The sequence below is a fragment of the Diceros bicornis genome, assembly GCF_020826845.1.
Source record: "Diceros bicornis minor isolate mBicDic1 chromosome 13 unlocalized genomic scaffold, mDicBic1.mat.cur SUPER_13_unloc_1, whole genome shotgun sequence".
NCBI classification, from domain to species: Eukaryota; Metazoa; Chordata; class Mammalia; order Perissodactyla; family Rhinocerotidae; genus Diceros; species Diceros bicornis.
The window spans coordinates 21,833,296-21,855,995 of NW_026690866.1; the positions used below are offsets into that span (position 1 = coordinate 21,833,296).

At 47.0% G+C, this 22,700-nt stretch overlaps 1 protein-coding gene and 1 long non-coding RNA gene across 2 annotated transcripts in view; both read right to left on the bottom strand.

Moving 5' to 3' along the window:
* Nucleotides 1-22,700, bottom strand: part of LOC131401763 (uncharacterized) — a 79,340-nt gene that overhangs the window by 51,118 nt on the left and 5,522 nt on the right. The gene's annotated exons all lie outside the window — the stretch shown is intronic.
* On the bottom strand, nt 1,300-3,005 carry LOC131401762 (ral guanine nucleotide dissociation stimulator-like). The gene is made up of 4 exons (XM_058536932.1): nt 2,925-3,005; nt 2,432-2,506; nt 1,805-1,837; nt 1,300-1,483 (listed from the first exon to the last, which is right to left on the bottom strand). Exons 1-4 carry the CDS (start codon nt 2,961-2,963, stop codon nt 1,358-1,360), a joined length of 273 nt encoding a protein of 90 aa, XP_058392915.1. The 5' UTR covers nt 2,964-3,005; the 3' UTR covers nt 1,300-1,357.

Consider the following 22,700-nt stretch of genomic DNA (forward strand, 5'->3'; position numbering starts at 1 on the left):
CCTCAACAAGAGAAGCAAAAAACATTCCTTCTCCCTGGAAAGCTGTAGAAAGACAGCCACTGACCTGGGGAAGGACATGGTCCTGGTAGGTGCTATTTGAAAGACACCCACATTTGAGTGGTTATTGCTCTGCCTGGGAAAGTCCCTCCAACCTCTACATCCAGGGAGATCTGAGGGGTTGTCTCTGCTCCTGGCCCAGGTGAACCACACAGAAATGCACCTGTCCTCTGTGGAAGGGGGGCTTGAGGGTTTCATTCAGTAGCCAGGGAGGAGGCTGGCCCTCCTCCCTTCTGCCACATGCAATAAGCTGTGACCATACACAAGTTCTTAATTCAAGGAGGAAAGTGAGATTCTGTGTCTCATTTACATGAGCATAAGAAGTGAAAGAACCACACCACAACACCCAGGCTGTGACAGAAACAGGATATAACGTAAATGTCAAATCTACCATTTACTAGTAAAGAAATAATATCACTCCTCCCCAATCGGTTAACAGTCGCTGTGGTGCAGATGTCAGGGAGTTGGGGGGGGTGGCGCCTCACTCTCGCGCTTTAGGGGAAACAAGGGAAAATCTTAGGATGTCCTCATTCACTCAGGGTGGGAAGAGATGCCCCGGTACACCCCGAGGGCGCCAGTGTCCCTGCTGGTCAGGAGGAGCTCCACTTGTGGTCTCCAGAGTGTGACGGCTCATCGCCAAATGCGTGGCAGCTGAAGAGAAGAAACAGACTATTTTGGGGTACCTCCCTGAGATTCATGGCACACCTCCCTGCCCCGCTGCACTCTGATCCAAACCCTGTGCTGTGTGCTGAGTCCATCAACAGCACCCTGTTTGTACCTGATGCAGGAGGCATCATTGAGCATCAGCCATTTCAGAGGATGCAACTGAATCCCAGAGAGGAGAGGGGAGCGGCCAGTCCCAGGCCTGGTCAGCAGTGGAGCTGGGATCCAGGCCCATGCTTAGCCTGAAGCTGTACTGAGCCCCTGGATTGAGTTGCTGCTGGTCCCAACACTCACTCGGCCCTAAACTGGAGGATGTCCGGTTCCTCTTTCTCTTGAAGAGCCGCATTTTGCTCGCCATCTGGTGTGCGGGCTCCAGCTGCCAGGAGACCCAGTAGCTACAGGACAGAGTGGACCTGTGAGCTACCGGGAGACCCAGTAGCTACAGGACAGAGTGGACCTGTGAGCTACTAGGAGCCACACCTCTGGTGCCCCTCCCAGAGCCTGCCAGCAGCTGAGTCCCAGTGACCCATGGGTCACCACGCTACGAGTTCTGAGGCTGATTAGCGAACCAGGCCACAGGCTGTGGAGCTGGCCATCACAGAGAGTCTGCCCTGCCCTCACCCAACTCCTGTCCCCCTCACCTCTCATGGACACTGATGGGCTCCAGGGCCTGGAACCAGGCCCCAAATCGCTCTTCGGGCTCCAGGTCATACGCATTTGCAGCCTGCTGGAGCAGCTGGATCCTCCTGATGACTTTGAATTTCTGAGAGGAAGGACAGGATGCAGACAGGGCTTGGGTGGGGAACCCTGCTAGGGATTTGTGCGGAGTGAGGATCTGGTCTGGGGTCTGTGCTCACTCGGGAACCTTCCTTCCTTCCCACTCCATTCAGGACTTGCCTGTCCTCACAGTTAGCTTGAATTAGTTCCTCATCCAGGAAGGTGTCCTTGATGCCAGGCCCCCCCGCACCCACCAACGTGATGGGATTCCCAGCTTTGTGGATCTGACCCAAGGGATGAGGCCAGAGAATGTCTTGCTAGGGGAGGTCTGTGATTTCCACTTCCCCACCCTCCCACAGCTGCTCACCTCACACCATTTCTGGAAGTTGGACTGTTTTCCCTGGAAGGGAGACAGCCAATGTCCATCAGAAACAGCGCCCTAAGCCCATAACTAACCCCCATCCCACCCCTTCTCAGGCTGCAGGAATGTCAGGGCCCAACAGAGGGCAGACCTTCCACAAAGAGAACTTGACACTGGGCCAGGCTCTGGGCTCCAGAGCAGGAGGGACAGGGGAGCTGAGGCCAGAGACCTTATGTAGCGCACCCTCTCTGATGACAGATGGGAAGACTGAGGCTTCAGGGAGGAAGGGACAGCTGGACCATAGAAGTGCTTCCTCACTTGCAGGGGCTGATGACACTCCCCCAGGGGCAGGGTCTGAGGGGGAGGCTGAGTGCAGCTCAGACACAGCCTCCTGCAGCTCTGCAGGCAGGCAGCTCTGAGCTTCACCAGCCCAAGGAGCCTAGTGGGGGGCTTACGCAGAGCGTCTATTCATGCATTGCTAAGATGGGCCTGACTCCCCAGCTCCCAGGGGTGGCCATGGGGCTCTCATGAGAGAAGGTTTGCCAGGTACTGAGAGCTCAGGGCCCAGTGCAGGGCTCTCGCCTCCCAAACCTCAGGATCCTGTTCCCTGGCCCCACCTCCAGGCTCACTCACTTCCAGATCATCCTCCATCCCAATGTCCAGCAGCTTCAGGTGATAGAGGAACGTGCCCAGGAAGGGGATGACACCCTGTGAAATCAGGGTGGGAGTGGTGAGATGAGTCCCACCTCTCAGGTGCCCCCATGGACCCTCCCCCAAATCCCTTCACCCCAGCCTCCTGCCCAACACAGTCTCCCACAGAGAGCAGCCTAGGATCCTCAGCAGCCTCCCCTCAGTTGCCCCTCCAGGAGCACACAACTTCCCCAGTCACCTCCTACGGGCTGCTCTTGGCAAATCCTAGGGTATGTGCTCCCTGCCCCTCTCCACTCTAATTCATCTTGGGCCCAGCCCTCTCAGGCCTCATCCTGGTCACTTCCAGGGCAGGCATTTGAGGCTCTGGGGCTCCAGGATCTTGGCTGGAGGAGGAGGGAGCCCTCTCTTAGGGAGGCCTCAAGCCATGAGGAGAGAGACCCCCTCCTCTGACACCCTCCCCCTCAGGCCCCCTCACCTGCTGTTGCGGCCTCTCCTGGGCTCCCTGGGGATCCATCTCTAGGGTGGCCCACACAGAGGTCACCTCCTGCAGGGTCAAGGACAGGCTCAGGGAGACCATGCTCCCTTCCCCGTGTCTCCCAGGCGCCTGATCCTAGACCCAGGACATCTGGTGTCTATGGCTGTTCCCATTCCAGAGTGCTCTGATTCTAGATCACTCCCATCTCCAACACTCCCTCCTCTGTGCCCTCAGGCCTGCCCAGGCCCCTAAGCCTCTCTCCTCATCAGGAAAATGTGAGGAGGATTCCCATGCCTCCCAGGGTCGCCTGAGGACTCAGTGTCATCTGACTGTCACCAGTACTCTCCACTCCCCCCTCGAGGACGAGGAGCACAAAGCTCCTGCAAATTGCTCTCTCCCTTGTACCTCATCACCACTGTGAGGCCTGCACCACAGATCATCTCCCTCCATATCCCAGATGAGGAGACCGAGGCCCACAGAGGTGCAGTGACTTGCTCAGGGGCGCACAGAGGAGACCACCCCCCCTCTCAGCCAAAGGGCCTGGCCCTCGGTCTTCACTCCTCCTCCAGACACACCTCTGACCAAGGTCCTGTGCTCTGGACTCTCGGGGTGTGTTGAGGCCCTCAGTCAGCCTGAGCCATGGATTGGGAGGCACAAGGTGTCTCGGGGTCCTATCCAAGTGGATTCTGTGTTTTCCAGCCCCCTGGGATTCTCTGACACCAGGCTGCACTTGAGGCCATGCCAAAGCCTCAGCTCCCTAGGATCCCCTCAGGATAAACCCTGCACAGAACTCCTCCTTTATTCACTCAGGAAGGGGACCCCCTTGTGCCACATCTGAGTGACAGTGTAGGGGGTGACCATGGCGCTGTGTAATGGTGACATTTGAATCCTTTTTTACTTGGAGACGTCTAATGTCCTGTCAGGAAGGTCCATTAAGTATCTGTAGGTTCCCCGATAATTCTCATTGCCATCTGGGGTGTATCTTTGTCAACAAGGCACCGGGCGAGACTCACTGATTTGTCAGCAGTGACCACTATAGGGTTAGATCGCACACTCCCAGAGAGCACACAGTTCTGTCCCAGATCCACCATTTGGCCCAAGGCTTGGCAGCCCCTGTGTTCACAAGGCCTGTGTGACCTCACAGTGCCCATCCCTGGAGCAGGCAGAGTGCCCTCCCCTGCAAGGTGCAGTGAAGACAGAAGGAGCAGCAGGGGCCTGGCTTCCTGAGGACAGGCTGGGCTGCTTTAGGAAGAAAGGAACCCCCACCCACTCCATCCACCCACCAGCCTGGAGGAAGAGGGCCAGCTGATAGGTCCACATGGAAGCCAGAGACCTGTTCATTCTGCCAGCTCTTCACCTCCTGGAAAAGTCCAGGCGACACCACTGTATCCCGTTCCCAACACCTCCTGCCCCAAACAGTCCCCACCAGCCCCTGCAGCTCACAACCCCCGCTTCCTGTCAAGCTGGACAAGACAGACCGTTATTTCTCATTGAACTTTAAGTGAAAAACTTCCCAAAGCACATCCTGGCTAGTCCCTCCCCACCTCACCTCCCCTCCTTCCAGATCTCCAGCCTCCACTCACCTCCTTGAGCCACTTCCTGCTCTCCCGCTGGCTTGTTTTCATCAACCGTTTAAGTTTTGTCCAGTTCTTCCTGAGGAGGGAAAAAAGGAAAGAAACACTATGGAGTTGTTTGAGGGAAAATCCCTTTTGTTTGAAAACCCAGAAGATCCAGACAGCCTGGATGAGCGTTTTGACTGTGTCCTCTGAGCCCTGAGGTGTCTGGCACTGGGGAAGGGGCTCTCCTATTGTCACCTGGGGCCTCCATTCTCTTATCTTCTCAGCAGATGTGTTTTAAACAGTCTTAATTTCATGTGGACAGAGAATTTTGTTGCTGAAAACACTTGAAAATCTTCAATTTGGCTCAAGCCAGGATCTGTCACTTAGGGAAACTGATTCCTGAAGCAGAACCACTGGCCTAAGTTTTCAGAAAGACTCCAAGCCTTCCAACCAGGTTAGACCCTATCGCCAGGGTTTGCTGTCTTCCAGGAGGTCCCAACTGACTGAAGAGCAATGCCAGCCCTGTGTGGCGTCTGGTCCACCCAGGTGGTCCTAGCATGGAGAGAGGCCTACCCACCTGGACACCCATCTCCATGTCTCTTTTAAAGGCTGAATGGAGGGGCCCTGCAGAGCCCAGAGGATCACATGGAGTGAGGAAAGTTTCCTCAAGCCTTGGCATTCCTGGGGAAGGGAAGAGAATGAGCTGTGAGGGGGAGCTGGAGCACTGCTTCCTCTGGTTTCTGTCGCCTCATTGACATCTCCTGTCCTGGATGAGACAGCGGCTCAGGGAACCAGGGAAAGGCACAGCTGGAACCTGATGAGGAATACTTCCAAGAGGAGGATTTTGGTTCAAGCCAAGGAAGGAGCCCAGGAAGGGGTGAGATTCCCACCACTGGGACCAGGAGTCAGGTCATCGAAGCACTGGCAGGAGGGGCCTAAGTATTGTGCAAAGGCTCAGACCACAGACTTCAAACATGAGAGCTGAGAAAGGAGAAGGGGCAGTTCCCCTGACTCCAGAGATGGGCTCTCAGGGCCTCCCACATCTTACCCTGGCCATCTGGGTTCAGAGCTCCACCACCCTGGCCCTGTCCTGGACCGTCATGCTCGGGTCCCCAATGCAGGTGGTGATGACACATTCGACCATTCTGTTAAAGTGGGTCATGTTGGCAAGGATGGTGGGTGCCAGGTGCTCATTACCCCTGTTGTCACACTGGCACCAGATGGAGCCCAGGAAGTCGTGGGACATCACTTTCTTGAAGAGATCCTGGGCAGGACAGGGAGTGTCACCCAGCCCTGCCACAACCCAGCTCAGTGTCCAGCTCCCACAGTCCCAGGCCGGGTCAGAGGTCAGAGCTGGAGCTCAGGAAGCTGATAATGCGGCCTGAGGCTTGTGGGAGTCCCTGCGTGTTACCTGTGTCCCCTGAGGGCACCCAGCACAGGATGACCCAGGACACGATAATGTGGTGCAGGGAAGTGGCATTTGCTCGCTGCCCAGTCTCACTTCCAACAAGCATCAGAACTCGGCTCCTGCTTGACCGTCTCTAGGGGCATCTCCCACCCATACTGACCATCCTAGGGTCTTTCTTCTCTTTCAGGTACACATTTCTCCAAGGCAGCAACAACCACAGGCTTTGTTTTTCTGCCTTGTAGTCATGTACACATGAGGTGCCTAATTAGTGCTGAGGCTGTTGAGGCCTCCTGGGCAAATGAGTGAACTACCCAGGACGATACAGCACTTCAGTGTGCTCCCCTCCCCCACCAAAGCGCAGACTCTGCCCAACGTCCTCTCTGTTTCACCTCGTCCAGCTGCACAGCCACTCTGCATGGCAGCTGCTCTCAGTGTCCATCTCTACTGTCCACATGAGGACAGCAAAAGCTTGGGAGTTAAGAAGTCTGTTCAGGTCACATGAGGGTAAGCAGGGAAACTGGACCGAGATCATGGGATTCTGGATCAGGAAATGTCAAGTGTGGGGCAGCTCATGGCACAGCGAAGGCCGAACCCACCTGCCCTGAGAGCCCCGCTGCTCACCACATCCATCAGTGTCAACTGCTCTGCCACCAGCCGGGGAGGTAACTCCAAGAAGTCAGGCCTCTCCTCCCTCAACAGGTTCTATCTGGTCACATCCCAGGGGCAGGTGGGCTCTGGGGCTGGATCTGGCTCTGCTGTTATCTCTCCAGGTGGAGTGATGATTCTCCCTGGAGCCAATGGTCCAGCTGGCTCCAGCTCAGGAGCTGGCACTGGGGCTGGAGCTGATGTTGGTGGTGGCTCTGTCCCTGGAGGGACTGATGGAGGTGACACTGGCTCCCGCTGTAGCACAGGTGGTGGAACTAGAACTGGAGCTGGATCTAGCCATGGAGCTAGACCTTGCTCTGGCTCTGGAGCCGGAGGGAGCTCTGGAGATGGTACTGCAGCAGGAGACAGAAACAGTGTAACTCAAGTAGCTGACTTCCCCGGTCCCTGTCACAGCCAGGAAAGACCCCACTGCCTTTAAGGGAAACTAGACTTTGAAGATCCTGCAGATCATCTTCCCAGACTGCAGTCTTCTCACCTTCCAGATCTGCCTCAATGGGCATTGGATGCTCCAGCTGGACCTGGAGAAAAGTAGGCGTGGCCCCCCAGCTCCGAGCCAGGCAAGCTGAGATGCAGAGATGTCAGCTTCATCCTGAAGCAGGGAAAGTGCAGGGGTTCCCAGAAATCCTGCCCTGGGTCCAGGCAGGTTCCCACCAGAGAAGAGATGACACTGGGGGAGGCAATTGGGCAACAGATTCAGAGGCCTAGCCTTTCCCTCCACACTTCTCATGCAAGGCACAGATGCCTGCCCCTTCTCATCCCGGCGATGAGCCCCTGCTCATCCAGCACGTTGAACACAGAGCCTGTCGTGACTCTCTTCCTGCTGACACTCTTCTCCTGAAGGGCCGGGACACAGCCCAGCCTAACCCTCCATGTACTTGTGCAACTGGATTGAGCAGAGGCCGGTTTTTGAGCGGGTTGCTCCTGTCTTGGGCCTGGAGGTGGTGGTCACAAGAGGTAGATATGGGAAAAAGGAGACAGATTAAGATGGGTCTGTGATGGGAATGGGTCTCTTGGAGACAACTCAGCCTAGCCACCCCTCTGTTTCCCAGGGGTCCTGGCACCCATCCATAATTCTTTGACTCCTGTCTTCCTGGAGTGGAAGCCACCAGACCTCAGCCTTCCCTTGGGAATCAAAAGATGTGTGAGATGCAAGGTTCTGACAGGCGCGCCCCAGCCACAGCCCCCATCTCTCCCTCCACAGCTTGTTCAGTAGAGACAGGAAGCCCTTCTTCTGGACCCAAAGACCACTCACTTTTTTAGATGGTCCTGTGCTCTGCCCTACTGGCTGGAATAAGGGAAGATGCCTCAAGCTATAAAGGAGGCTATCAGGGCATCACTTGGGATGTACCATGGAAGACAGGACCTGCAAAAGATGTCTAATGTCACTGTCTGACTCTCAGACGACAACTGAGGCACAGCGATTGTGTCTACTTCATTCACTGACTTTACTAAGTGTCCTCAAAAGTCCTGCATGTAGTAGGTATTTAATCTACACACTTGAATGAATGAAGTCCAGCCAGACCATCCCAGACATTTGAGTGGGCCTAGGGCCTCTCTGCTGCCCCAGAAATCCTTAATTGGCTACCCCAAGGAAAAGGATCAGGACCAGCTGGATGGAAGCTCAACTCCATGACAGGGTGATTTCTATGTGTTTTTCCACACTCAGAAAGGCCACATCCTAGAGATCAGTGAGGCAGACTACTTTTCACAGTGAAGAGAAAAATAAACACCATGGACAACCACAGCACGTCCACAGCGCTCTCTGCAGATCCAGGCACCAGGTAAGCACCTGCCATTTCTGATCCCATTAGTCCCTACAAGATCACCATGAAATTTATCCTCCCCCCCGACTTTTCAGAAGAGTAAACTGAGGTTCAGAGAGATGTGGGGATTTGCCGAATGTACACAGCTGGCAGTGGGCAGAGTCACCACTGTGCTGAGGAGGGAATGGCTACTCACCTAGTAAACAGCTGGTCCAGAACCCGGTAGAATGTGTCTAAGGCCGAGTAGTTGACCATGAAGGTGGTGAAGCTGGACGTGTTCCTACTCAGGAAAGCTGGTGCCATGGACTCTGTCAGCTTCTCCATCATGCCTGCCTGGAGGGCACGCATCCTGAAGGCCTCATTTAAATTCACAGTGAACTCATCCTCACACTGGGTGTGAGGAGGGGGCACATACAGTAAGTGATATCACAGTGAACCACCAGGAGGACTGAGGTGACTTTCTACCCTCCCGTGTAGCTGGTGGGGAGGAGTGGAGGTCCAGATTCCTTTGCGAGTGGGACTGTGGGGTACTCTAGTGAGAAAATTCTGGATGTGGGGACTCCAGGGGGTTCTCAGATTTGAGCCTGCATTCTAGTACTGCCTTTGTCATCTAAGAGTCCTGCGTGTGAAGACCCCTCTGCACCCACACTCACCTCAGAGCAGCCCTGGTCATGGATGGACTGGTGCACTTGTGTTCTCTCCAGGGAGAGGGTGAACTGGAAACCATCCACCAGCTCCTCGACCATCTCTTGGGTGCAGCTCTGCAGTGACAGTGCCCAGCAGTCAGGCCAGGAGGGATCAGGGGCCTGCCTGGACTTTGCCACAGGGGGAAACACCCCCACAGATCAGGCACAGAGGGGAATCTGCATAGACTTCATCAGGGAAGGAATGCGAGGACACTTTGAGGGCCCGGGATTCACATGCAGATAGAGGATCTTGGTCCCCAGCACTCACCTTCCTCTCCTGCAACCAAGATCTTGAGCATGAACATAACACACTGCTCGACTCCCACCATCTAGCTTCCTGCTCCTGCCCAGGCTGGGTCCTCCTCATCCCCAGCTTCCCTAACTCCACCTCACACACACACACACACACACACACACACACACACGAGTGTCAAGGGGTGTGGGGCTGTCCTTTTGGGATCACAGTTCTGGCCTGACCTAGAGTGGCCTGCCCTGGCCCACACTGATACCTGATGGTTCCTCCTGCCAAAAGGCCATAGACATTCGAGGTGAGGGCTGAGCCAATGTCGAAAGCGACTTAACATGCTCTCATTCTGGGCTTTCCGGGGGCCAGAGCCTCGGAAAGTCACGGGACAACATGAGAACATCCTGCTCTGTCGAGTGTCTCCACTCAAATGACTGGACAGGAGGCTGTGATTACAATGTGGGTGCCTGGTAACCAGAGTTCTAAGTTCTGTTGGGGGCTGTCACCAAGGAAGTGAGGTCACTTCTTCAATGTTCCAATACTTAACCCCTTCATTCAATCAGACCCACCCAAAGCCCCCGCTAGGCTGTTGGCTGCTCTCCCTCCTTGCTCGTGTCATCTCCATCACCGTACACAAATACCCATCACCACCCTCCCCACAGCTCCTTGGGAGTGGATTCAGGGGCACAGCTTTGAGGAGACAGAGCTGAAGTCAGACCTCTTTTCTCCTACCAGTTCTGTGTCCTGGAAAAGATGCTGTGCCTCTCAAGATCTCCCCAGTCTCCCAAACTGCACAATGAGGATTGGGCTAAAAACAGCTTCCTAGGGACCTTGTCAGGGTACATGTGATAATACGTACAACACCTTTGGGCTGGTGTCACAAGTGTCTAATGTACACACTTAGAGATGGAGGAAGTACAAGAAGGAGTAGGACATCACATAGACTACCAGTCAGAACTTCTCTGGGTTCCAGATGTGTGATCTTGAGAAAGTGACTGCCCCTCTGGGCCTCATTTTCAGGTCTGCATCCTGTAGGAGTTGAAATTAGAGGAAATTCAGACATTGTGATCCACTGTCATTAACCCTTCCACGGTCACCTGTTTTACTCAGAATCAGTCCCAAGTGCCTCACGTTGGCATATGTGATGGGCAGCCTCCACAATGGCCCCAATGCTCCCTGCCTCCTGAAGTGCACATCCTTTTGTCATCACTAAGTGGTCAGTATCTGGCTTCTGAACAACAGAACACAGCCAAGGTGATGGGGTGTCACTTCCAAGTTTAAATTACAAAACGTCTGTCACTTCCTGCTTACTGGCTTACTTGGGTTCCCTACTTACCTCCCTCCTTCTGTTTCCCTCTCTCTCTCTCTCTCTCGCTCACTCTCTCTCTCTCACTCTCGCTCTGTATCAAATCACCAGAACTGGGAATGCAAGTGCTGATGTTTTCAGTTGCACTATGTATAGGCTCCATAAGAGAGAAATGAGGGAGTGTCCAGCCAACAGACAGACAGGAACTCAGACTTTCAGTCCAAATGGATCCTGACAAAACCCATGTGAGTGATCTTGGGTGGGAATCCTCCCCCATTTGAGCCCTGTTGAGACCACAACCCTGCTTCAGAGAGACTTTGAGGCACAGGGACCCAGCTAACTCATGCCAGATGCTTGGCTCACAGAAATTATGAGATGTTATATATTTGTACTGTATAGGTGGTAGGTTTTGGAGTAATGTTGTCACAGAGGAACAGAAAGTAACAGTCTACCATGTCCCAGCATCCAGCCTGATCACCCTCCTCTCTCCTCTCACTCTCTCTTCTCAGGCTCACTCCAGCCACACTGGCCACATTTCTGACCTTCCCTAGTCAATCTCGCTTCTTCCTGTGAGTCTCTGCATCAGGGAGCCTTCTCCTTGACACACTAACTGTTCCCAGACATACACAGGGGTGCTTACACTTGTCATTCTGGTCACAGCAAAGGTCTGAAATGCCTCAGAGAGGCCTTTCAGAACCTCCTAGCACAGTCGCTACTATCACAGATCTTACATCCAGAAGAGCATTATATGATTACCTCCTCCTTCCTCCCATTGAGATAAAATGAGTGCACGGGGAAGGGCTGTCTGCTTTGGTTGATGCAGAGGCAATTCCTTCTGGTTATAGCAGGCATAGGACTGTCTCTTCCAGGCCGAATTTTTCCCACCACGAGTCCATTGTTTAAGGGAACCGTCATTCCCTCTCTTTCATGGGTCTGGTTTCCCCAAGAACACAGTGAACACTCTCCCTGTGCTGCATCACCATAAACCCACAGCCAGAAGATAAGCACCAAGTTAAAACACCACCAGATCCTGAATTCAGTCACTGCTGAGACACTCCCATCAATGTTGTCATTCAATGGTGACTCCTGAGGACACCTTTCCCCTGAGATCCAGTCCCATCCTGTCCTCAGCTTCTTACAGTAACACTGAGATTTCGTCAGAGTCCTCCCAACCTGAGCAAGAAACATTCTGAAATGTTCTCTGTATTAATTTTCAGGGACTGGGGACATTGGTAGATGTAATTTGAGTGTGTATGTGCAGTAGTTTCTATGCAGGTATTCTATTTTTCATACAAATAAAATAGTGTGGCTAATCAATGCACCAAGAAAATGAATAACTGTTCAAATTTGTTCATGATGTGAAGTCTTTAGAGAATAAATGTCGTGGTTAAGAGCACAGAGTATGGAGCTAACTCCTCATGTCCAAATTCAAGCTCAATCCCTTACTAGATATTTGTATTGACTGAGTTATTTACCTGATTGGTGCCTCAGTTTCTTCATCACTCAGTTGACAATAATGATCAGCATACCTACTTTGTAGGTTTATGGAGAGTATTAAAGGAGGTAATGTTTGAAAAATGCTTGGAACACCTAGCGTATTGCCAGTGTTGTGCCTATATATTAGAAATTATTCTGACACTGCCTGTGAGCCCCAGTGGGTGAGACTGTTGCCTGGATGTATGTAGAAAGCACTCCATGACATACGATGAATAAATGAGTGAACAACATTGGCGAATGCATTACCAATGTCACCTATGTGACCTTACAAACATTCCCAAGCCGAACCACACGCAGACATTCCTGCTTTGTCCTGCATCACATTCCCTGGAGGAATCACTGGGGCTTCTTGGACCCTGGTAACCGTGCCCACTAAAGGTTCTTTTCTGTCAGCAAACCCCAGTCTTTGTCCAATTGCTGCAGCTCACAGCGTCTGCGCTCTGATCCTTGTCTTCACTGGAGGGAGAAGTGCCATCCTCAGAGCTGGGCACACACAGAGCCTGAACCTTGGATAAAATGATTCCCTGGCCCTTGGTCAGGTAGAAGAGCGCAGGGACAGAGTGGGATTTGGGGAAAATCCTCCAGGTGTTGTCAGAAGGGATGGAGGCATGGGATGTGTCAGCAAGGACTTGTCTGCTTGGTGGGCCTTAGTAGTTAAATAGTAGGGAGGCTGGGAAGTTTTGTAGGTTCTAGCATAATACAATCAATATGACGGTCATGAAATCAGAATCAGCCTAATTAAGGCCAAATTAACCCAATGTCAGCTGTTCCCTGAATCTCTAATCCAGTAGTGTTCTATCATCTCCTTTTCATTGATTGGCTAGAGTAATTATAATTTACATAGCCTGTCTATTTTTACATAGAAAAGAAAAAGTGAGTTTTAAAACAACCCTCCTTGGAAAAGTCTCCCTAACATATTGAATTAATAACAGAAGCCACGACAGGAAATTCACCACATATCTTGAGCTTTAGTCTCTGGTTTTAGATCTTCCTAACTGGTAAATTACCTTGACTTCTGCCTTCTTTCTTGAGATTAGTCCACTTAAGACTAAATAGGAGTGCAACCTCATGCCATGGGAGAAGTGGTGACTCTAGGAAGAGGTTTGTTCCATTATGTCAGTGTGTGTGTGTGTGTGTGTGTGTGTGTGTGTGTGTATGACAGTTTTTGTTTCATCTTGCAGTGTGGGCCAGTGTAGATGCCTTTTCTAGGGAAAAAAATTTCCCTAACCACTTTCTCTGGTATTTATTTTCACTGATGGCTTCATCGGCACTGTCCAATAGTAACATTAAGCACTCTATATTATAGAATTTAATTTTTTTCTTAGTAGCCACATTTTAAAAAATGAAAGCAAACAAGTGAAACTAATTTTAACAGTATATTTTAACCAACTATAACCAAGATATCATCAATGTGGGTGCAGTCTATACAAAAGTTAATAATGAGAGAGTTTACATTTTTTTTCCTGGATTTCATAAATCCAGTGTGTACTTCCCACTTACAGCACATTCTCCATTTTTAAGTTGAATTTTTTCAGACATAGTTTCGCTGTACTGAGATTTAATATTCACAGTTGTCAAATAAGAGTCACTAGGAGAGGGGTGGATGATAATTTCACTACTGATTTAAGCTCTAATGGAGCTATGAACACCAACTTGTCAATGGGATAATCAAATGAATAGTCATATAGCACAGAAGAATACTATGATTTGGGATTTAGAGAATGACTGGGGAAAGTGGGTCCTGACAGGGAGCACCAGGGATTTTGTTGTTGAGAGTGACAAGGACAAAAAGACAATAAAGTCATACTCATAAGTGTCTAACAACATGGGGGAGAAGAAATGACCTGCCGTAGTCCTGAGTTTTGACCTCGAGCTTTCTGTTCTTGACCCAAATCTCTTTGACGATGTCCCAGGACACAGGTCAGATTAATCCCCACAGGGAGAGAGGGAAGGTAGAAGTACAAGGCATCTGACATAATTGTCCTGGGAAGGCAGGCTTCATTTATCACTCTGATCCACATTCCCAATTTTGATTTGGTATTTAGAAAAAGACTGGGGATCGTGTGTCTTGACAGGGAGCACCAAGGATTTTGTTGTTGAGAGAGAAAAGGACAAAAAGAGAATAAAGTCATACACATAAGTGTCTAACAACACGGGGGAGAAGAAATGACCTGCCGTAGTCCTGAGTTTTGACCTCGTGGTTTCTTTTCTTGACCCAAATCTCTTTGATGATGTCCCAGGACACAGGTCAGATTAATCCCCACAGGGAGAGAGGGAGGGTAGAAGTACAGGGAATCTGAAATAATTGTCCTGGGAAGGCAGGCTTCATTTATAACTCTGATCCACTTTCAAAATTTATTTTTATAGGGTAAGAGGAGAAGAAGTATGATGGTCAAATCATCACAGAGGAAGTGATATGATTGTGGAAAGCAATCTAAACCAAAGCCTGGTTTGAGCATCTCCAACCCTTTGAGGATGTCCAGTTACATATTCAAGAGACCAGTTACTAGAATCACATCCTATCCTGGCAATGAGGTCAGATACCATCAAAGGTAAGAAAACTTGGAGCAGCCCCAACAACTCTGCTGGCAGAAGAGACTCCAAGGTCTCCAGGCCTGCAGAGTGCAGGAGAAGTGTTAAGTGCTTTGGACCTTGCCAAAGCCCTGCTGAATCTTGCACCTAGTTGCACAGGTGTATCCCTGCCAGGTGAGCTCGCAGGTGTTCTGAACTCCATTCCCCTTGCCCACCCCTTCCTGGTCTTCAGATTCAGCAGAGATGATCCCAGGAGCTTGTCTGTACATCCCACAGCTCCTTTGCAAACGTCTTCTGGTGACTGAGGAAGATATCAGGAAACAGGAAGGGAAAGTGAAGACGACAAGAGACAGACTGTCGGTAGCACTGATGCAGACAGACTTGCTAGCTAGGCAGGGAGAGTGAGGGGCCAAGAAGGACATCCCGACAAACACGTTGAAGAAAACAGAAGACGGCGCAGATAACATGGAGCTCACACTACATTAATGCCTCTGCAGGGGTCCCGATGATTTCTTTCTTTGAGCTCTTGAAACTTTAATATATACCAATAATTTTCTTTTCTTGGACTCCTTTGTATGACAGAGAAGATACAGACAGTGATCCTTCTGAGGTTAGAGATTGGGTTTCCGGTGAGAAGAGAAAGGAGATATTTCTTTCTCATTTTGTTCTCTCATTTTCCTTTACTGAGTTTTATCTATTTGTATTTTAAGACCAGGAGTTTTCACAGTCAGGGGATTCTTTAGAGTTTTGCCCTCACATTCACAGAAAAAACACACGTAGTCCAAATGGATTGTCCTTTTTGTGTAATATTGCAATAGATTCCAACGTAATATAGCACTAAAGAGCTGTTATATCTGTCTTCTCAAAAAAGACACCTACTTCTGGGTCTCTATTTTTCTGGTATTTGTTGCATGTTGAATCACAGTTGCATATCATGAACTTCTGGGTTGTCCCTTTTTTTAGATTTATATGTGTTGAAAATTTGATTCATGAAAATCGATATGCCATTGTGGTATCATGTTGTCAGGAGAACGACTGTTTTCAGCATCACAAGTCTCACAATAAGCCAGTGTGTTGGGATTTGTCTATTTGCCTGATCGAGTATGTTGCACTCTTCAAATCCTCTTTATCATTACTTACTTTTGTTCCACAGATTTATCAGTTTCTGAGAGCAATGCGTTAAACAATAATAGAGTATCTTAGTATTTATATCTTCCCTAAAAAATGAGTTATTTTTTAGCTAAATCTTCTCTCCTCTATTCTTCCATGTGGTAATCATCTGGAATTTTGGTTCGAATGTGTTTTTAATGTCTTGCTTTAAAACTAATACTAAATTAGACAGATGTTTTTTCCTTTCCTTGTGACTCCTGTTATGTTTTCCTGGGTTCACATTTCTTCTTCCTGATGTACATTCTTTACCGCTTCTTTCACTGTGGGCCTGTGTGAGGTCAAATTTGAGTCTGTTTGTAGGTCAGATAACGTCTTTTTTTCTTTCACACATAGTTTGAATAGGTGTTTAATTTAGCTTTGTAGTAATTTTTTTCCTTCTTTGTCAAGTTATTTAATATTTCTGAGCCTCCACATCTTTAGCTTAAAATGGGAATAAATCCCTAAAATTGTGACTGTAACTGAGATCATACACGCAGAGCTTTCCAGTCATGTTGTTTAGAAGAAATTTGTCAATAATGATAACTATTATCATTACTGATAATGATATTATAATAATTAATATATAATAATATATTAATGTATAATGATTATACATTAATTTATAATTATAATGTACACTATATAATGTATAATGTATGCAGTGTGCAATAATAATATATTAATATTATTAATCATTAGAATCTTCATAGTGTGCATTCTTGGAGAATCACTGCTTCAGATTGAGAATGTGAAGCTCAAACACAAAAAGTCTGCGAGAGTGCCATGACTGTGACTTTAATTATCAGCCGTTGGGTATCTTCAGCTGTGGTCGTCTGCACAGAGTGTACAGATAATGTAATCTGTTCTCACAGACCCACGGCAGAACAGCGCAGCCTGCCTCATGCCTGGGATGCTCTGGGCTGCTTGTTGGGGAGCCTCTGCTGTGAGGCTAATTGGACTCTGTACAGAGAAAGATGAAAAAAGACTCTTTCTTTTCCCTCAGATTTCTCCCGCCGAGTATTATTCACTTTTACATCCAGAGCAGACACACTCTTCCCAGAGCCTGGGTGTTTCTCTGGGATTCAGGCTTCCCAGACACCTAGTCATTTCAGGTCCCAAGGCCCAAGGGGACTGCAGAATCATGTCTCACCCACTCCTCCTCCCATCTTGGCCTGTTTCCCGTCACGGAGGACGCATGAGTGGGGAGAGGAGCCATCAAGGGAGATTGACCTGGAAGTCCTGGTGAATCTGAGCTTCAGAGAATGAAGCAGAAAAGGGGAACCTGAGACTGCCAGGGCTTCAGTGGGGGAGGAATATGGAGGAACCAAGAGGGGTGTGATGGCTGCACAGAGTGAAGGGGAGGGAGGTTCCAAATTTTCCTTAGAAGGGAAACCTTGCGCTGAAGTGGGGATTCGATATTACATGATGGCAACATCTGTGCTGGTTTCACCAATTCTGGTATCCCCGAGGGATGAACTGGTGTGACACCACAGGACAGAAGTTGCAGTCACTTTCAGGACTTAAGGAAGGTGAAACCTTTCAGCTTAGTCCCCTGTGAGCCAATCAGGGGCCAATTCTAGACAGGCTCAGAACCTGCATCCGTCCAATGTGGTTTCATTCTGTTCCAGTCAAGCTCCTGTGGACTCCAGCTGGGCAAAAGGGACCTCAGATCTAGTCATATCTAGTCATCACAGCTTCCGTAGGTCACCATGAGGCAGGTAATAGCCCAGGCGTCGTCACTGGACCTCATAGTTGCTCTCCTTCCTCCGTCAGCAGACAGTGACTTGTGAGATGAGGAGAGCTCATCAGAATGGTCCAGTCAGCTGCCCAGTATGGGAGACTCCAGGGGAAGGAGATGCCAAAGCCACAGAGACCCGATGCCTCCTGTGTCTCCCTCTTCCTTTTTTCCACTTAATTTTCACCCTCAGTCCTTCTTTTCCTTTCCTTTTCCCTCGTTCGGCTCTCTCTCTCTCTCTTTCCCCTACATGTTCTAGCTTAATTGAGGTATTCACGATATACAGAAAACTGCATATATTTAAAGTGAACAATTTGATACATTTTGATTATAACTTATTGAACCATCACCACAATGAAGAAAAGGAACACTATCTTCCCCAAATTTCCTCATGCACATTTTAATTCCTCATTCCCTGCCGTTTGCAAACACATTCTCATTCCCAGAGACGAGTGATCTGGTATATGTCCCTATAGATTTTCCTGCATTTTACAAAAATGTTTATAAATGGGGTCATATACTATGTACTCATTTTTTACTGGCTTCTTTCACTCAGCATAATTATTTTGATATTTATGCTTGTCATTGCATGTACTATGAATTCATTCCTATCCCCAACCATTCCCTGGCAGCACTGTGCACACGCCCGAACACTTCCCATGTTGGTGTGAGAGCCAATAGTAAAGCTGCATCCCCAAAAGTAGGAATGCGCCTTGGTGCAACTCTGGGAGGGGTTGGTGGCAGCCTTGGAGCTGCACATGAACACTTTCCTGGATGGATGGAAAGCCCACCATGCCACTGCAGTCCCAAGGATTGGACAATGCTCAGAACCCATGAAGAAGCCCCACCCACCAAGTACAGAGGCTGGCATGAGCATAAGAAAAAGCAGCAGCAGATATACGTGCACATATCTGCTTTCGCAGGTGGCACAAATACCCATAGTAGTGTTGTGGTCTCACAACTGTGTACGTGCCTCCATGTGGTGGCAGCTCTGAGCCCAGTGGGAATGCTTTCCCAGCGAGTGGAACACCCACTGTACCCACGCAACTTCCAGCATTTGGGGTGGGATCAGAAACACAGCTCATGCTTTCCCCATAGCGGTAGCAGGTGGAATCTGCGACCTGATACTACCACAAATACACAGACAAGAGTTTAGTTCATCAAACAGCATAAGAAACTACAGTAACAATTCAGAGCAGAAAGAAATGACAAATCTCCAGAAACGAAACTTGAAGTCACAGAAATTTACAATCTAAATGACAGAGTTCAAAATAACTATCATAAAGAAACTCACCAAATTACAAGAGTGTTCAGACAGTTTGATGAACTCAAGAATAAAATTAATGAGGAAAAGGAATACTTCATCAAAGATACTGAAACTATTAAAAAAAAAAACAAGCAGAAATTCTGGATATGAATAACATAATTAAAAAGATAAAAAAGAATCTAGAATCCTTAAAAAATAGAGCTGATATTATGGATGAAAGAATTAGTGATTTAGAGGATCGAAAAATAGAAATTCTTCCAGTGGACGAGGAAAGAGAACTCTGATTTTTAAAAAAGGAATGAATTCTTGTAGAAATATACAACTCAATTATAAAAGCAACATAAGAATTATATGTATTTCAGAGGGAGAAAAGAGGGAGAGAGGAGCAGAGAGATTGTTAAAAGAAATAATAGTTGAGAACTTCCCAAACCTGGGGAAGAACAGGACCTACAAGTACATGAAGCCAAGAGAAAGCCTAATAACATCAATGCTAAAAGAGCTTCTCCAAGGCATATAATAGTAAAATTGGTAAAAGCCAATGACAAAAAAAAATATTAAGGGAAGCAAGACAGAAGAAAATAACCTACAAAGGAAGCCCTATCAGGCTTTCAGCATATTTCTTGGCAGAAACTTTAAAAACAAGGAAAGAATGGAATGATATATTACAAATACAGAAAGGCAAAAACTTTCAGCCAAGAATACGCTATCCAGTGAAACGATGCTTATGATACAATGGAGAAATAAAAGTTTTCCCAGATAAACAAAGTCTGAGGGAGTTCATCGCCACTAGATCTCCCATACAAGCAATGATCACGAACGTCCTCATACCAGAAATAAAATGATGGCAAATGTCTACAAAGTTTTGAGCAAAAAGATAAATAGACAGACAAAATCAGAAAGCTACAGCTTTGTTTCACAACAGGGTAACAAATACTTAATTATAACTTAAAATAAGAAGGGAAGGAAAGCTTCAAAAGTAACTATAAACACTTCAACTTAGTCACAAACGTACAACACAAAAATGAATAACTTGTGACAACAATAACTCAGAAGGAGAAGAGGAAAGAGATGGAACCTGCTTAGACTAATGGAGATAAGAGGCTATCAGAAGATGTACTATCTCATCTATGAGATCTTCATACAAACCTTACAGTAACCAGCAAAGAAAAAGTCAGAACACAGGCATAGATCATAAAAAAAGAGAAACCCTCCACAGAAAACCCCCAAAATGAAATGGTAGTTAGAAACACAAAGGAAGAGAAACAATGGAAATATAGATTAGGTGGGATTAAGCCCTCATGTATCAATAATCACTTTAAATGTAAATCGATTGAATTCTCCAATCAACAGACACAGAGAGGTGAGGTGGATTAGAAAACAAGACCCAACAATACGCTGCCTCCAGGAAACACATCTCAGCTCTAAAAACAAACAGGCTCAGAATGAAGGGATGGGAGACAATACTCCAAGCAAATGGCAAATAAAAGAAAGTAGGTGTTGCCATACTTATATCAGAAAAAGCAGACTTCAAGAAAAAAAAAGACTACGAGAGACAAAGAGGGGCGGTATATAATGATAAAGGGGACTTTCCACCAAGAGGACATAACATTTATAAAGATGTATGCACCTAACACAGCAGCACAAAAGAATATAAAGCAACTATTAATAGACCCACAGGGAGAAATTAACAGCAACACAATAATAGCAGGGGAACTGAACATCCCACATACATCCATGGATAGATCATGCAGAGAAAGGCAAAAAGTCAATAGTGGAATTAAATGAAACATATGATCAGATGAACTTAATCGATATACATAGAGCATACCCTCCCAAAACAGCAAAATACACATTCTTCTTAAGTGTACATGGAACATTCTCAACGATAGACCATATGTTGTGAAACAAGGCAAGCCTGAATAAATTTAAGATTAAAATCATAACAAGCTTCTTTTCTGACCACAATGCTATGACACTTGAAATCAACTACAAGAAAAAAGACGGGGAAGTCACAAATATGTGGAAACTAAAGAACACATGACTGAAGAACCATTGGATCAATGAACAAATCAAAGGAGAAATAAAAAAATACCTGAAGAAAAACGAAAATGAAAAGACAACAAAACAACTCTTATGGGATGCGCCAAAAGCAGTTCTAAAAAGGAAATTCATAGCAATACAAGCACAGCTCAACAAAAAAGAAAAATACCAAATAAGTAACCTTAAACTACACCTAATAGAACCAGAAAATGAAGAATAAATGAAGCCCCAAGTCAGCAGAATGAGGGAAATAATAAAAATTAGAGCAGAATTAAATGAAATAGAGACTGAAAAATACTGTAGAAAGGATCAATGAAACAAAGAGCTGGTTCTTTGAGAAGACTGAAACAAAACTGACAGACCCTTAGCCAGACTCACTAAGGAAAAAAGAGAGAAGGCTCAAAGACATAAAATTAGAAATGAAAGATGAGAAATTACAACAGATACCACAGAAAACGAAAGGACAATAATAAAATACACTGAACAACTTACATACCACCAAATTGAATAACCTAAAAGAAATAGATAAATTCTTAGATTCACACAAACTCCCAAACCGAATCAAGAAGAAATACTGAAAATGAACAGATCAATCACAAGTAAAGGGAACGAAATTCTCATCAAAAACCTCCCAAATAACAAAAGTCCAGGACCAGATGTCTTCTCTGGAGAATTCTACCATATATTCAAACAAGATTTAATACCTATGTTTCTCAAACTATTCCAAACAGTTGAAGAAGATGGAACACTTCCTAATTCATTCTATGAGGCCAACATCACCATGACAGCAAAAGCAGGCAAGGATAGCACAAAGAAGAAATATTACAGGCCGATATCGCTGATGAACACAGAAGCAAAAATACTCAGCTAAATATCAACAAATCGAACACAGCAATATATTAAAAGGATCATATACCATGATCAAGTGGAATTTATACCAGGGATACAGGGATGGTTCAACATCGGCAAATCAATCAATGTGATACACCACATTAACAAAATGAGGAATAAAAATCATATGAACCTCTCCACAGATGCAGAGAAAGGATTTGACAAGATCCAACATCCATTTATGATAAAAACTCTCAATAAAATGGGTATAGAAGGAACGTACCTCAACAGTATAAAGGCCATATATCTCAAACCCACAGCCAACATCATACTTAATGGTGAAAAACTTAAAGCCATTCCTCTGAGAACAGGAAGAAGACAAAGGTGCCCACTCTCGCCACTCCCATTTAACATAGTACTGGAGGTTTTGGCCAGAGCAATGAGGCTGGAAAAAGAAATAAAAGGAATCCAAATTGGAAAGGAAGAAATGAAACTCTTGCTGTTTGCAGATGACATGATTGTAAATATAGAAAACCCTAAAGAATCCATCAGAAAACTATTAGAAATAATCAACAACTACAGCAAAGTTGCAGTGTACAAAATCAACTTACAAATATCAGTTGCATTTCTATACTCTAATAATGACCTAACAGAAAGAGAACTCAAGAATACAATCCCACTTACAATTGCAACAAAAAGAAAAAAAGTGTCTAGGGATAAATTTAACCAAAGAGTTTAAAGACCTATACAATGAAAACTATAAGACATTATTGCAAGAAATCAGTGATGACCTGAAGTAATGGGAAGATATTCCATGCACATGGATTGGAAGAATAAAGACAGTTAAAATGTCCATATTACCTAAAGTAATCTACAGATTCAATGCAATCCCAATCAGAATCCCAATGACATTCTTCATAGAAATAGAAAACAGAATCCTAAAATGTATACGGAATAACAAAAGACCTTGAACAGGCAAAGCAATCCTGAGAAGAAAGAAAAAAGCTGGAGGCATCACAATCCTAACTTGAAAATATATTACATAGCCATAGTAATCAAAATGGTATGGTGTTGGCACAAAAGCAGACTCATA